The sequence below is a fragment of the Pelodiscus sinensis genome, chromosome 13 (genome assembly GCF_049634645.1).
Source record: "Pelodiscus sinensis isolate JC-2024 chromosome 13, ASM4963464v1, whole genome shotgun sequence".
Classification (NCBI taxonomy): domain Eukaryota; kingdom Metazoa; phylum Chordata; order Testudines; family Trionychidae; genus Pelodiscus; species Pelodiscus sinensis.
Window position 1 is genome coordinate 27,595,371 of NC_134723.1, and position 14,159 is coordinate 27,609,529.

Sequence of the window (14,159 nt, forward strand, 5' to 3'; positions counted from 1 at the left end):
TTTGGGTTTGGGAGCAAATAAAAATGGGATCAATATAAAAGCAGGAAGGGGACTGTTTGCAAGCACCAAGTCAGATGTGGCCAACATCTCTAAAGAACAGAATGTAAAAGACTGGAGCCCTTGAGTCCACGCCTTATCTTGATTTAGCCTCAAACCCAAACTGTGAGCCCAGGCATAGACGCCGCCTCTGTGGGTGCTCTGGAGCTGGAGAATCCATGGGGGAAAATTAATGGATTCTCTACTCCCATTGGCACCAAGCTCCTCCTTTCTGCCTCCCTCCCACCTGTGCCTCTCACCTGCTGGTGGCCCAGCTGAACAACTCTTTCCCCACTTGCCCAGCATGTCCTGAGAGCTACAAACAGCTGATTTTCTATGTTTAGGAAACTCCGGGGAGGAGTGGGGACAAGGATTTGGAAGAAGGGGTTGGAATGGGGTAGGAAGGGGAAGAATATGAGTGGGAAGAGGTGTGGTGGAGGCTTGGGAGTGGTGCTTGAGACAGAGAGGGGGTCAAACAACCCCAGCTAGAGGGAAATTTGATGCCTATGAACCCAGTGCTAAACCTTATGTGAATCTTGACTGGAATCCAAATGCTGTCTCTTGGGTCCTTCTCCATACAAAACTGCTTAAATGAGAAAAAACTAAAATAAACATGCTGCCTTTAGGAAAATCCCTGTTGGAAATAACCTCATGTTTTATTAAATTATTTGCATGGGGCAATTTGTTAATAATTGATGAATGGCGTGCTGGCGGGAAGTGAGAAACTGACAGCATTAGGCATTTTGTTTGCAAAGAGCCAAGTATGCTGTTGGGGCCTGGTACATAAATTAATGGAGAAAAATCTCATCCCCTCACTCTCTCAACTAGCTCTGCTGCAGTCAGCTGTAAGCGATATTTATGTCAAGCAATCAGGAGTAGGACAAAAGTAGACTGTAGGCACCTATTCTGAAATAAATATGCTTGGGCCAGCTGGCTTGCTTAGTGGCCTACGTGATAACAGAACTGTTTTTCATGACGGCTGTTTTGATTTTTGTTCTGGGTGGGGAGAGAAAATCAACTCCTCATTCTGTGGACTAGAATGCTCACACACGCCAAATCAATACTACACTCCAGCAATGCACTAGGGGCCTGGCCCAAGTTAACGGAAAAACTCCCAATAGCTTGATTAGTCTTTGTGCCTGACCTCTAGCACATCATGATTTTGCAGATATTTGTCATGGATGAACACTTCCAAAAGGCGGCAGCCATATCAGAACCAGCCACTGTACAAACTTATACATACATGTTGCTAGGTCTGTTCCCTCCATGGGGACGAGCATTTTATTATGGGATTTCATCAAGCTCAGGCTCTGAGATCCAGGACTACAATATAAGGCCATGTCATCACTAAATGGAAGATTGACTCTACTGTGATCATTTTTTTCCCCTCAGAGTTCAAATTATGGAGTTGAGTTAGGACTCACTAAATCAAATTCGACGTCTCCCCTCCCCACCTCTCCCCCCGGTCAGTGGCTGGTACTCCTACTTCTGCAAGGAGTAAGGGTAGACAACAGGAGCATTTGCTTCCCTTAGCATCCCGCTGTGGGGATGGAAGGGAAACTCGAAACAAGGTATGCCAACTCTAGCTAGGTAATGAACATAGTTTGAGTTGCATATCTTGATTCACCCTTCCCTTCTAGTGTAGACCTGACCTCAATTTGCAATGGGCTAGGTCCCTGAAACTATAATGGGCAATGTAATTTCTCATTACCAAGTCTAATAATTCATGTTAGATGAGATTTAACATAGGCACCAATTCAGAAAAGCATCAGTATTCAGGACAGCATTTAAGCCCATGATAAATCCACGGGAAGTCAATGACTAAAGTAAATGTTTAAGGTTAAATATTTGTGTAACCCCCTTTTTCCTCCCTGGGTTACTTGGGAGCAGGTCACACTCACATGTGTGCCTGGGCGCCTGATGTTTTCAACATAAAAGGAGATCCTGAATACCCCAGTGGTGATGTTGTTTAGTTGGGGATTCCCCATCCACCCCCTTGCTGCAGTTGCCTGCTCCTAAAGAATATTCAATGGCGGTGCCTCCATGTGGCTGGCCATGTACACACTTAATGGTGTGCTTTGGGAGCCTCCAGGAGTAAAATTATTCCAGCGATAATCTAGATCTAACTCCAAGACAACAATTATAAAATACATCTAATTGATTAAATTAGAATTAACATGCCTTTACTTAACAACTTAAAGAAAGGGTTTAACAGATTAAAAATGAATAAAATCAATTAACAAAGTACACAGAAATAAAGGGAACTTATCTATCTGGCATTTGCACTGCCACCATTTATCCCACCCTACAGTGGGCACTCTGGATACAGATTCCCAGATACTTGGTTGTGTGAGTGCACTTGAAGGAGTGGAGACAGCACTGTGTAGGTCCTGTGTGTGTTAGTCTAAGCTGAGAAGCCAGCTGCAAAATCCCTCTGCCACTGGAGCAGGATCCACCAAACGCCAGCAGCTCTGGATCATTGGGTTGGTCATTCTGCCTCTCTTTGGAGTTAGTTATTTCTGAGGTCTGTCCCAGACAGCACTTTCCCAAAGAGCCCAGTTACTCAGTTTCCTCCTTGTGCAGGTTTCTGTAGCCCTTCTTAGCCACAGGCACATCCAGAATCTGTCCCCTGTAGGGACAAACAGCAGCCTCTGAAGTAGCCTTCTAGATCCAAGCCCCGCAGGCTCAGTCCCAGGCTCTAGCTGCAACACAAGCCTCCTCCACAGCAGCCTGGCTCCTCTCTCCCAAAATGCCTGGACAAGCCCGCATTGCCTCCTTTTTCCCCAAAGGCTCGTGGGAGTTGTAGTCTCTAGAGTTAGATTGCAGCACAAAGGAAAAAGTCAGAGGCCCCTTAGGAAGGGGACTACATTTGCTTAAATCTTCTTCTGAACAGAGTTGGACTTAAGAATTTAATTAAGTGTTTTCTGGCATCAGAGGCATACTGTGAGGGGAGGTTTCAAAAAAGCCTCTAGTGGGAGTAGAGCTACGCCAATGCTGAGAGCTTCTGGAAATCTCATCCTATATCTAAATCTTTTAACTTAGGACATTGTCACTTTGTAGGACACACATTCAGGCTTGCTAACAGGAGATAGGTGGGGAGGAGGCAAAGCAGACAGTTGCCCCAGGGCCCGGCAATTCAAAGAGATCTGAGGCTCCAGACGCTGCTGCAATTGTACCGGGCTCTTTCACTGAAGCCTCACCCCTTCTGGGAGCATGGAGCCACTCCCCCCTCCCCTCCCTTGCCCCACTCTCTTGTCCAGGGGCTCATGGAGGCTGTCAGCACCTCTGGATACATCACATTACTATAACTGATTGACTCCTTCTCAAAAGATGACACGGCATGGAATAACTTGTTTCTGAGATGAAAATTGTATGTACTCTGGTTTTAAGCAACTTTGTAAAAGGAGTTGTGTTATCATCCACTACATAAGTACAGTCATTTGTATGCACGAATAGTGTGTTAAATGAAACGTACACTTAAATAAAATGGAGAACAAAAATTTAGCTCTGAATATTCTTTTCATTTAAAACTTCTGTCCTGTACTTACGGATCTAACACAGCAGTCAATGAAGTTAATCACTTGACTAGACTAAGGCTGCGTCTAGACTGGCATGATTTTGCACAAATACTTTTAGTTTTTGTGTTTTTCCATTAAAAGTATTTGCGCAAGAGAGCATCTATACTGGCATGTGCGTTTGCGCAAAAGATTTGCTTTTGTGCAAAAGCATCTGTGCCAGTGTAGACGCTCGCTTGCGCAAGAAAGCTCCGATGGCCATTTTAGCCATCAGGCTTTCTTGCGCAAGAAATTAACATGGCTGTCTACACTGGCCCTCTTGCACAAGAATACTTGCGCAAAAGGGCTTATCCCTGAGCAGGAGCATCAGAGTATTTGCGCAAGAATCACTGATTTTGTACATTACAATGTCAGTGTTCTTGCGCAAATACTCGTGGCCAGTGTAGACAGACCGCAAGATTTTGCACAAAAGTGGCTGCTTTTCCGCAAAAACATGCCAGTCTAGACACAGCCTAAATGTTTAAGCGCATATACTTTCATCAGCAAGGAGATTTTCCTAACTTTCCTGCCCAGTGAAATGGAATATACCCTTGCAGAAAATGTCCCTGTGGGAAGGAAGTCTGCAGAAATCTAAACTAAACACCACACTAAACATAGTGCACTGTACAGTATGTTTGTGGTTAGTAAGGGGACTAGAGTCAAACAAGAAATTACTTCCAACATAATCCTTCAAAATGTTTGGGGTATAAGAGGCCTGATCTAGTCGGAATTTTTTCTCAATCCTGTCTCATGTCAGAGTGAAGCTTTTTAGATTGGAAGCTGAAGCCTTTGCCCTGTCAAGCACTATTCTCTCTAGTATAACAGCATTATCTCACATTAAGAAGTCTACCTAGAAATTATACCAGTGGCTCTGTTATAGGAGCAACTCTGTGTCCTGTGATACTATGTAAATATTTTCAATTATAAGACAATCCAATTGATCTTGCTGCCTGTTTATTGTTATCAGTGAAATACACTTTTTTTGTTAGACCAAGCAGACTAACTCCACCATCCTTCTATCATATTATATTGAGGTGGGCAATCTGCAGCCTACACACTTTGTGCATCTGCAGGTGTGGCTGCTTGTAGCTCCTGTTGATCGTGGTGCTCTGTTCCTGCAGTTCCCATATTCTGGCTAACCCTGGCATTGTCCACCTCCTCCATTGATGCATGATGGGCCACATGGATGTCTGTGGATGTAACTACTCCAGTTTCCTATAGCCAGGAAATCAGACTCCTTAGGAGTATTTCATGGATCTCATGCAGTTGTTACTAGCACACTTATTTCCAAATATAGCATTATAGGTGGAGCCTAGAAATTACTGACCAGGATTGTGAATCTACTAAAGAAGACAGGAGAATCCACCCACACAAAGAATCTAACCCAAGTTTTAGAATGGACTAAGAGAATGCTAGAATAGGACTCTGTTAATGTTGTGTGTTTGCCCAAAGAGCCCCTAATTTAGCTGAACATTTAATCACATGCTTCATTATAAGTGTTTTGTTGCATCAGAGCTGTAGTAAAGATATGTTCAGAGATGTAATATGGAGTTCATTAATTTTTAAGAAACTCTGAGTACCTAATCCTTATATTTAGGGAAGTTTTTCTAGCTTTTTATCTGCAAGTCACTTGAGGGCCTTGTACAAACTGTCTCCTCTTTCTTTTTTAAGCCGTGTTAACAACATTACCCAGGTGACTTTCCCATGTTCACTCAGCAAATCAGTAGCAGAGCCAGGATTAGGAAGTCCAGAGCTCCTGACTTCCAGTCCTACACAAACCACTAGACAAATCTGCCTCCCCATGGCCATGATTCTGGGCCACATTCCAGTTCTTTTATACTGCTCCTGCAGAGACCCCCATGCTGATGGATTCTCCAGATGCTTTAGGAGTAAAGTAATAATTTAGGACCAGATGCAAATTAGGTGTATGATAAGGGCATATGAGGAGCAGAAGCCAGAACAGAGTGCTCTGGTTACTCAGGGCAAGTTGGTAGCCCATAAGTGGCTATACACGGCCTCCATAACTTGGAGTAGTCTCTGGGGTTTGGGCAGGCCTCCAAAATTCAGAGAGCACAGAGGTGGCAAAAAGTTACCTTTGCCTTTTGCCTGCTATGTTCTGCTACTCAGGAGATGCAGCAAAAACTAGGGCTCGATGAAACTCCTCCCATGTTCTGCTTTAAACTTCTTTTTTATAATGGCACATTCTGGCAGAGATATGTTGAAGGGATAAGCAAGGAAAATTTTTGCAGGCATAAAAAAATCTGTTTTTTATGATGTGGTAGAATTTTTCCCGTTTGTCACAAAAGAAGATCCAAAATCCTCACAAAAATCCTTTCCCTTATTGTTTGCTCCACTTGTTAAAAATTGTGTAACTGATGTAGCCATAAAGCCAGTTAACAGTTTACCATGGAATAAACAAGAGAGAGCATCCTTGTTTTTTCGTCATGTTTTCCCATTTTCCCTTATGACTCATAATTGGTTTCTGCAAGCAGAAGTTAGACTGGAGAAAAAAAATTCTGAAGTTACTCTGAGTCTCCCCTCTGATGATTAGATTTTGGTACAGTCCAAAGAATTTTCAGGTTAAGAAACCAGGGAGGCTTTGTTTGGAGTATTGATTTTGGAAATTTTGTTTGCCTGACAGCCCAGGAGCAGAGTCTATATACACCAGGTAAGTGCCAATGTTAATAACACTAAAATGTGTTTAGTGGATTTGCTTGAATTGTTACCAGAAACAAAACTTTCCTCGTAGTAATGATACACTTCAATATCACTTTGATAGCCACAGTAAGAAAATGCTGTACTTGTATGTTACTGTGTGAAAACGTATTTTAAGTAACTGTGGCTCGGCTTGACACTGAACTTTGATTCAGACTTCTGAAAATGAGATATTGTAAAAATACAACTATTCAGTCACTTCTGAGGTAACCAGCCTACGGCTACATGGAGCCTAATAGTCACACCTGTAGAACAGACAAACAGACACAAAATATCAGAAGGGCCAATGTTGATAAACAATGTGATTCCAATTTCAAACTGTTAGATCAGTTTCACAGGAGGTACAGCACTGCACCTTCTTTGATTTCTTAAAAGCATGCTCAATTGCTGCTGGGGACTTTTCTACTATGAGTCATGTGTTTGCATTTTAAAGCCTTCTTTAAGAAATGTTTGTCTTCACGGTTCCTAAAATGTTGCCAGTTTTAGTTTCAAGCAGAGAACATGTCTAGAAAGATTCCAGAAGCATTTCTATTGGCATACTTTCTCCAGTCTGTATGAGCTTATTGTTAAGTATACCCTGACTTGCACTAGTATTAATTGCAAATGTATCATCATTCAAACATGCTCAGTTATTTCCTTTGCAAATCAAGCGTGTAATCTAAGGCTCATACCATGTGCTCCTGAAATTAATTTTATGGCCATGGAAAAATCACTTAGAGCATCTCTTTAAATGTATTTGGGTACTGAAAATTGAGATAAGAACCTGTGTATTTTTAAAAATCCCATTAGGCACTTAAATACCTTGAAAATCTAGCCGTTAGCCACCTTGATTCAGATCCTGAAAGTTATTTAGATTCTTATGAATTCAGAAAGGTGTTTAATGGGATTTTCAGAAGCACAGATGAATTAGGCACCAAAGTATTTCTGAGAATTGGATCTTCATGCCTCAATTTTCCCATCTGTAAAAAGGGAATGACAATGCTGATCTATTTAGAGGGTCGGGGGGTGGAGGGCAGGGGGTTGTTAGGAATAATTTACTCAAATTTGATTCTGTATAAAGTGGAGGCAAAAATGCAAAGCATCACAACTATATTTTTCCATAAGCAGAGATTAGCTTCTACTTTCTGAATACTTGAGAAGTTGAATGAGAGAAATATTTTTATAATGTCCATAAGATTCAAATTTGGGCAAATGTATATGTCTAATAATATTTACTACTGTGTGTACATTTTTGTCTAGCTTTAAAATGGATAAAAGATCACTGATGTAGACTGAAAACATGATCACAGGTATACATATTGCTTTTAAGAGGGTACTCTATACTTGAGAACAGGTGATTTGCCTTATAAGGGATGCAATGGTAAGTGGGTTCTTTCCACCTTGTGCATGATCGCCAGTAACAGAGGTCCTTAGCTAGACCTCAGGAATTCTATTACCTTCAGTTCATGCCCTGAAGCACTTGAGTACCCTCATTAGCATTAAGTGAGTTTACAAATGTGTAACTGATGGATAATCCAGAGATAATAGTACAGATGTAGCCCAAAGTCACTTTTGTACTTTCCTGCATTTATATAGCTTATTTCATCTAGAACAGGGGTGGCCAAACTGTGGTTCATGAAATACATGCAGCTCTTTTCCCATAAAGTGAGGCTTTCTGCATTCTTCTCCCCCCCTCCCCAGTATCCACACTGAGGGGGGGGTGTGGGGAGGAGATCCTAGAAACTTTGCCTTGCCTCCAAGAGAGCTGACTGACAGTCACACCAGGCCCCTGGGAAAGGTGAGGGGGCCTGACTCTCCACTCCCAGAAGGAGCAGGGCCTTGAGCAGAAGGGATGGGGTCAGGGCAGCCAGCCCTCAGTGCCATCCAGAGCCTGCCACACCAGTCCTCCCCCCCCACCCCAACCCTCAGAGCCACATGGAGCAGTAGTGGCAGCAGCAGCTGGGAGCGCTGGGCCCTTTAGAATCGCCAGGCCCTGGGAGTGTTGCCTCCTTTTCACCCCTCCCAACTGTGGGCCTGCTTGCAACAGAATGGAGGGATAGGGGACTTGGGACTTCTGCCCCTTGGGGCACATCTGCTGGGACTTGGGGCTTTATCAGGGACAGAGGGTTTGGGGGCTTTATCTATCAGGCTCCTCCCCAGGAGCTGAAGCCCTGAGCCCTGGCTCTCAAACTACTGAAGGTTGTCATATGTGGCTCAGAAAGTTTGGCCACCCCTGCTCTAGAAGGATCTCCAGATGTCTGCCAACTTTGTATCTGGCTAGTTCATGACATTAGGCACTGCCTAATCAAGAGTTGTGTGTTAACTCCATCTCCCCAGAAGTATCCATGGCAAGGATTGTGCTTCCCTGGTACGCACAATTCAAATTCCTACCCCTGCTTTCGCCTTGAGCCTAGAGCTTAATTTACTGCTGGCCAGTTCCAGAAGTAAGTAACTACCCACCCCATAGTACAAGTAGCGGCATGCTGCCAAAGTTCCACCTGTTCCCCATATACTCCCATCAACTTGCTTCAGGGAGGTTTTAGTCAGGCAAGCAGCCCTGCTTATTGCTGAACCCCAGTTAAGATAGTCTGTGTAGGAACACAATACTGAGGACTTGCTTTACCCAACCACTGAAACATTCCGTCCTGCTATGTTCATTTTAATACAAATCAGACTGGGTGTATCCCCTGGTTATAAACCATGAAAATAGCTTTAGGGTCCAGATCATTCTTACAGAACTCCAGAAACCCATGGAGTTGCATCAGAGATGGTCTTGAGCCATGATGTTTCAGTTACAAAGAACACTATAGTAACATGAGCCTCCACTTTCTTAGCTCCCAGTCCATAGATTGTATAGGGACAAATTAATAGGTCTAGAAAGGACCGTTTGATCACTGTGTCTGACCACCGGTATAAGACCTTTCCCCCAAATAATTCTTTTTTGAAATCATACACTTAGTTATGGTGTGAGCACAAAGCAAAAAAGTCATCCAAACAATGCAGCTTTCATTACCTAATGTAGCTTTGGCAGAGCTGCTGTTAGCTTTGGTACCTCACCATGCCAGAAAATGCATGGGCTCATGTCCTCCTTCACCTTAAACATTAAATCTGGTTGCAGATGGAAACTTCACTAGAATCCTTGACCCCATCTACAAATAGCAATTATTGTCAGGTCAGTACCATCCCGCCTCTGTATTTCCCCAGTTGGTATGAATGGAAGGAGAAAGGACAGATATTCTCACTAGAAAGTGTAAGGCATGTACTGTAGGTAGGTTTTCCCTGGGAAGACACACAGGAAGAGGACAGCCATATCCATGCAACTAAAAATACTTAGCCCCTATCAGTTTATTTTATTACACCATTTTACACTCATGTGTCTTTCCCTTGGAATATTTCTTTGCGTGAACTAAAACCTAGTTTGGGCAGTGAAACTTTCATATGCTTAATAAAATACCAGTCTATCTAATAGTTAAGTGCACATTTTCGGTTCAATTTCCTTTCTAACCGAGTGAGTTACTACTGGACAAGAGAAGGGCTAATGCTTCAGGCCAGTTTAGCTCCCAGCAGAACCGAGACCATGGACTAGAACTTGGCAAATCAGCAAACAGGAAAATGTTTCTTTCCAAAATGGTTCTGAGTGAAGGAGATTTCACAACTGCTTTGAATTTAGCCAGGCTGTTAGTACACACTTGAAAAACCACCATTTTATAAAGCTCTTAAATCTGAGCAAATAGAAACTGACAAAGCAGTATACAGTTCTTCTCGTTTCCTGAAACCTCCTCATATTAGGAATCTTTCAGGGACATAGTTCAGCAGTAGCAGAAATGTAAAGCTTCTGGCTGTAAAACTAGTCTGCTATAGTCTAGACATTGTGAAGTGAGTTCTTGGGAGTGCATGTTACCAGGGAGAGCTACATGTTACTAAAATACCAAAAGGTATGTTTAATCTCAATTAAACAGCTGTCTTTTTACTTGGCTCACTTATTACTTATGATTTTTTTTGTTTGTTTTTCAAATGGGAATAGTCAAAGGAACAAAGTGGGAGGGTTGTTGTTTTTTTTGGCACAAATTGTCTGACAGGTTACACACATGTGACACCAACAGACAGCCATCTGCAGGTGAAACCAAATCTGGTACGGTTGCAACTCAGTGTATGAGCTTCTGCTGTGTGAGCTAAAAAGCCAGCTTGCTATTAGCTATGGCTGTAGACGAGACTCATTGTTCTCTTTGTAACTGTGTCTAGACTACATCCCTTTTTCGACAGAGGGATGTAAATTAGACACTTTGAAATTGCAAATGAAGTGGGTATTTAAATATCCCGCTCTTTTGCATAATCACGTAATGGCGCTCTTTCGAAAAAGCGCCATTTCAAAGGTAAAAACGCAGTCTAGATGCGGTTGTTGAAAACAGCAGGCTTTTTTGAAAGATCCCGTACTCCTCATTTTTTGAATTTTGTGAATTCCATGTACAGAAGTGTCTGGATGCATAATGAAATAAATGTCTTTCCAATAAATCTGGCTCCTCTTTTGAAGAGAGAGCTAGATGAGAAGGCCACACTTGCTGCAGCCTCTCAGATTAAAAAGCAACTTAGTGCCTTGTTTTATGAAGATGAAAAAGCCTTTGTGACTTCACTGTAACCTCCCTATTGTGAAATGAAGATATGCTTGTAGACAGCAAAACACACTAGCCGTAGAAATCTGTGCTTAAAGGGCATCAATTACTTTAAAAAAAAATCACACTTCTTTCTGAAATCTTCTAACCTATAGGACTTAGTAACACACACGGTGACTAAAATTGGCAGATCAGCAAAGAAATATCTGTCTCCGTTAAGATATATATTTCTCTGTTATTTTCAGCTTGTTTACTGTGGATATTTGACAGCACTTTGTATATAATAATTTTAACTGTTTTCCCTGCAGGAGTTAATGAGCTCTCTGGTTTTGTTTGTGTGGGTCTTCCACACAGCAGGGAAGACAAATTTAGTTTTTTTTAAATAAAAAAGCTAAAACCTCAACAATCATCAGCAGCACTCAGAGGTATAATGTCTAAAACTGTTCTTAAATGTCCTTAAATGGATCGGATTTCAGGTTGATGGCCCTTTAATTTTAGAACTCCTGATGGAGCTATGCAGAATGTTATTTAGCTCTGAGCTCGCTCCAGCTGAGGACGTGTGGCTAGATAGTCACTGTAAGTAAAAATCAAGTAATACTCTTGCAGTTAAAAAAGGAAGGGGCCATGTGAGTAGAGGCTTATAGAAAGGAGAACTGTCTGCCTGGATTAACTTCATTGTCTCTGCTGTTGAGCTTATGCAAGTCAATATCTCCTGGCAAGGAACAGTTTAGAAAAATGCTTTCAAGCCTGATGCTAGTTCCTGAGAAGTGCTGAGCATTCTCTAGTCAGTTTCAACAGGAGTTGTGAGTGTCCAGCCTCTCCTTGAATAAGCTTTCAGGTCTGCGGCTTGATTGTGTTGTACTGGGCAGAGGCATGAACAAGGCTTCATATTCCAATGCCTGGAAGTTTAGTGTGGCGAGTCTAAATTAAAGACTGTAAAAGTAAAGCGCACTACTGCAACTGGAGACAAGGTGGGGGGCAGGGACGAGTAGTTTTACTAGAATCTATTGACCGGCAGATTTTTCAGTCTGAAGTACGTGCTTTCTTTGTTTACTGCAGCCCAGCCTAACTAGCAATGCTGAGGAGGGTCTCAAATTATAGCAATACATTTTAGGGCCACTCATTAGCAAGCATTACACAGATGATGTTTCTCATTAATTGACAGTGTGCGGAGCCCTCCAAGGAACTCAGCAGGGGTTGCCAAGCCTTGCTCTATATGTTTGTAAATCCAGTAAGAATGCCAGCAAGGTAAGATGTTTTCTAGCAGTTAATCAAGAGATTGGAAGTAAAAAAATGGGATCGACTGTTGAAATAATATCCTCCAGCCTATGGCAACATCATCTATTTCCTCATTCCCCAGGTACTGCTGTATCTCACCACCTCACTGTCTTGAATGTAGTTGTCCTCCCAACCAGGCCCGCTGATACGTAGTTGGCCAAGGGGGCTGTTGACCTGGGGCCCGGCAATTCAAAAGGGCCCAGGGCTCCCAGCCACTGCCTCTATCACAGAAATGGTGACAGCTGGAGCACCAGGCCATTTAAATAGCCACCTGAGCACCACAAGGCACGTTCCTGGTCACTCTGAGGGCTGCCTCGGGGGAGAAAAACATAATACTCTCTGGGTGGTTGAGGGCTGGTTGCCCTTAGCCACTCCCCTTCTTCCTGAAGCTCTACCTCTTTCAGCAGCACAGAGCCTGATCACAATGCAAAGCCCCTGCAAGGTAGTGACTTACAGAGAGGGAACATATTTTCAAAAGTGGATGTTTTACCATTACTGAGGTAGCAGGAATCAGTTGGAGCTAGGCTTCTACCTTTGGATTTGGGCCTAAATGACTTGACCAAGGCCACACATGGGCTGTGTCTAAACTGGCAAGTTTTTCCACAAAATCAGCTGCTTTTGCAGAAAAACTTGCCAGCTGTCTACACTGGCCGCTTGAATATCCGCAAGAACACTGACTTCCCACTGTCTGAAATCAGTGCTTCTTGCGGAAATACTATGCTGCTCCCGTTCGGGCAAAAGTTCCTTTTGCGCAAAGCTTTTGCACAAAAGGGCCAGTGTAGACAGCTCAGATTTGTTTTGTGCAAAAGAGCCCCGATCGCGAAAATGGCGATCGGGGCTTTTTTGCGGAAAAGCGCGTCTAGATTGGCACGGACGCTTTTCTGCAAAAAGTGCTTTTGCGGAAAAGTGTCCGTGCCAATCTAGATGCTCTTTTCCGCAAATGCTTTTAATGGAAAACTTTTCCGTTCAAAGCATTTCCGGAAAATCATGCCAGTTTAGACGTAGCCAGGGAATCTGTAGCAATCAGAGAATTGAATGATTGTCTCCCAAATCTCAGGTTTGCAGCCTAACTACCAGGGTATTCTTCCTCGCTAGAATTCATGATAGTTTGCAAAACTGACTCCTTCCAACACTGCTGCCCTGAAGACCCAGATGGCTATGCAGATATTGGTTGGATTATGTTCTTTATTGTATGACAGCCTTTATGCGTTGCTGCAATAAAGCTGTTGTATAGTAGTTGGGGGGGAAGGGGGGAGGTGTTAATCAAGAAAGGACTGAAAATCCCATCACCCAGTACATTAGGAGGGGGGATGGGGAAAGTCATTAAAAACCTAGTTCTGTGAATAATGCAATGACAAGTTGAAAACCTTATCCCCTCTGGAACTATTTTAAAAACAAGCATATCTTGTAAATAGACTCGTTTGAAATCTTAGTTAGCCAGTGGAGACTTTTTAATGAGAAAGCGTCAATGAGTGTTATCATGAGATATTAATCTGTATTCCATTCAAATTAGAGTAATTATTTTTTCTCAGCTATTCCTTTTTTAATTGGTAAAATATTCTGCGCTTGACTTTGTAGCAGGTGGGAAGAAGCAAATCTACTTAATATTCCTTCTCTTTAGAGACCAACTGCCAAATAGAATATCTTATTTAAGGATCATTAATGAAAAAAGAATTGCCCTCAAGAAAAGCAAAAGTGTTTAGAATAATACCATAGTACTGAGCTGTTTTGCCCCTGAACAGCCAACATAGATACTGTTGAGCTCAAAGGCTGTTTGTATTGATACAAAGAAATATCTTTGAATCACATAAGTGGTAAAAATCACATGGTTTAATACTGAAGGGACTCCTGTAGATTTCATTGAGGCCAGGATTTCCCCGTAATTCTTTGTACTTGAGCAAAACTTCCATTTGTTATCAATAGGGGTTTTGCCTAAGTAAAGACAGAGGAAGATTTTTGGCCCATGAAAGCTAGAAATATGAAAGAA

At 42.5% G+C, this 14,159-nt stretch overlaps 1 protein-coding gene across 9 annotated transcripts in view; it reads left to right on the plus strand.

Annotated features, from left to right (window-relative positions):
- CAPN6 (calpain 6) overlaps positions 1-14,159 on the plus strand; it is a 122,169-nt gene that overhangs the window by 6,874 nt on the left and 101,136 nt on the right. For 2 of the 9 annotated variants that reach the window (XR_012906908.1, XM_014580138.3), the window contains exons 1-2: positions 11,416-11,470; positions 12,060-12,142. The exons of 1 other annotated variant lie outside the window; for it this stretch is intronic. Coding sequence is in view for 2 of the 8 variants with exons in the window: in XM_014580138.3 (XP_014435624.3) it covers positions 11,416-11,470; positions 12,060-12,142 (138 nt within the window). In the remaining 6 variants the exon portion in view is untranslated. Of the gene's footprint in view, positions 1-6,016; positions 6,259-10,067; positions 10,220-11,415; positions 11,471-12,059; positions 12,143-14,159 lie in introns of those variants that run through there. 6 more of the 9 variants (XM_075940911.1, XM_075940912.1, XM_075940908.1 and 3 more) reach the window with 6 other exon arrangements.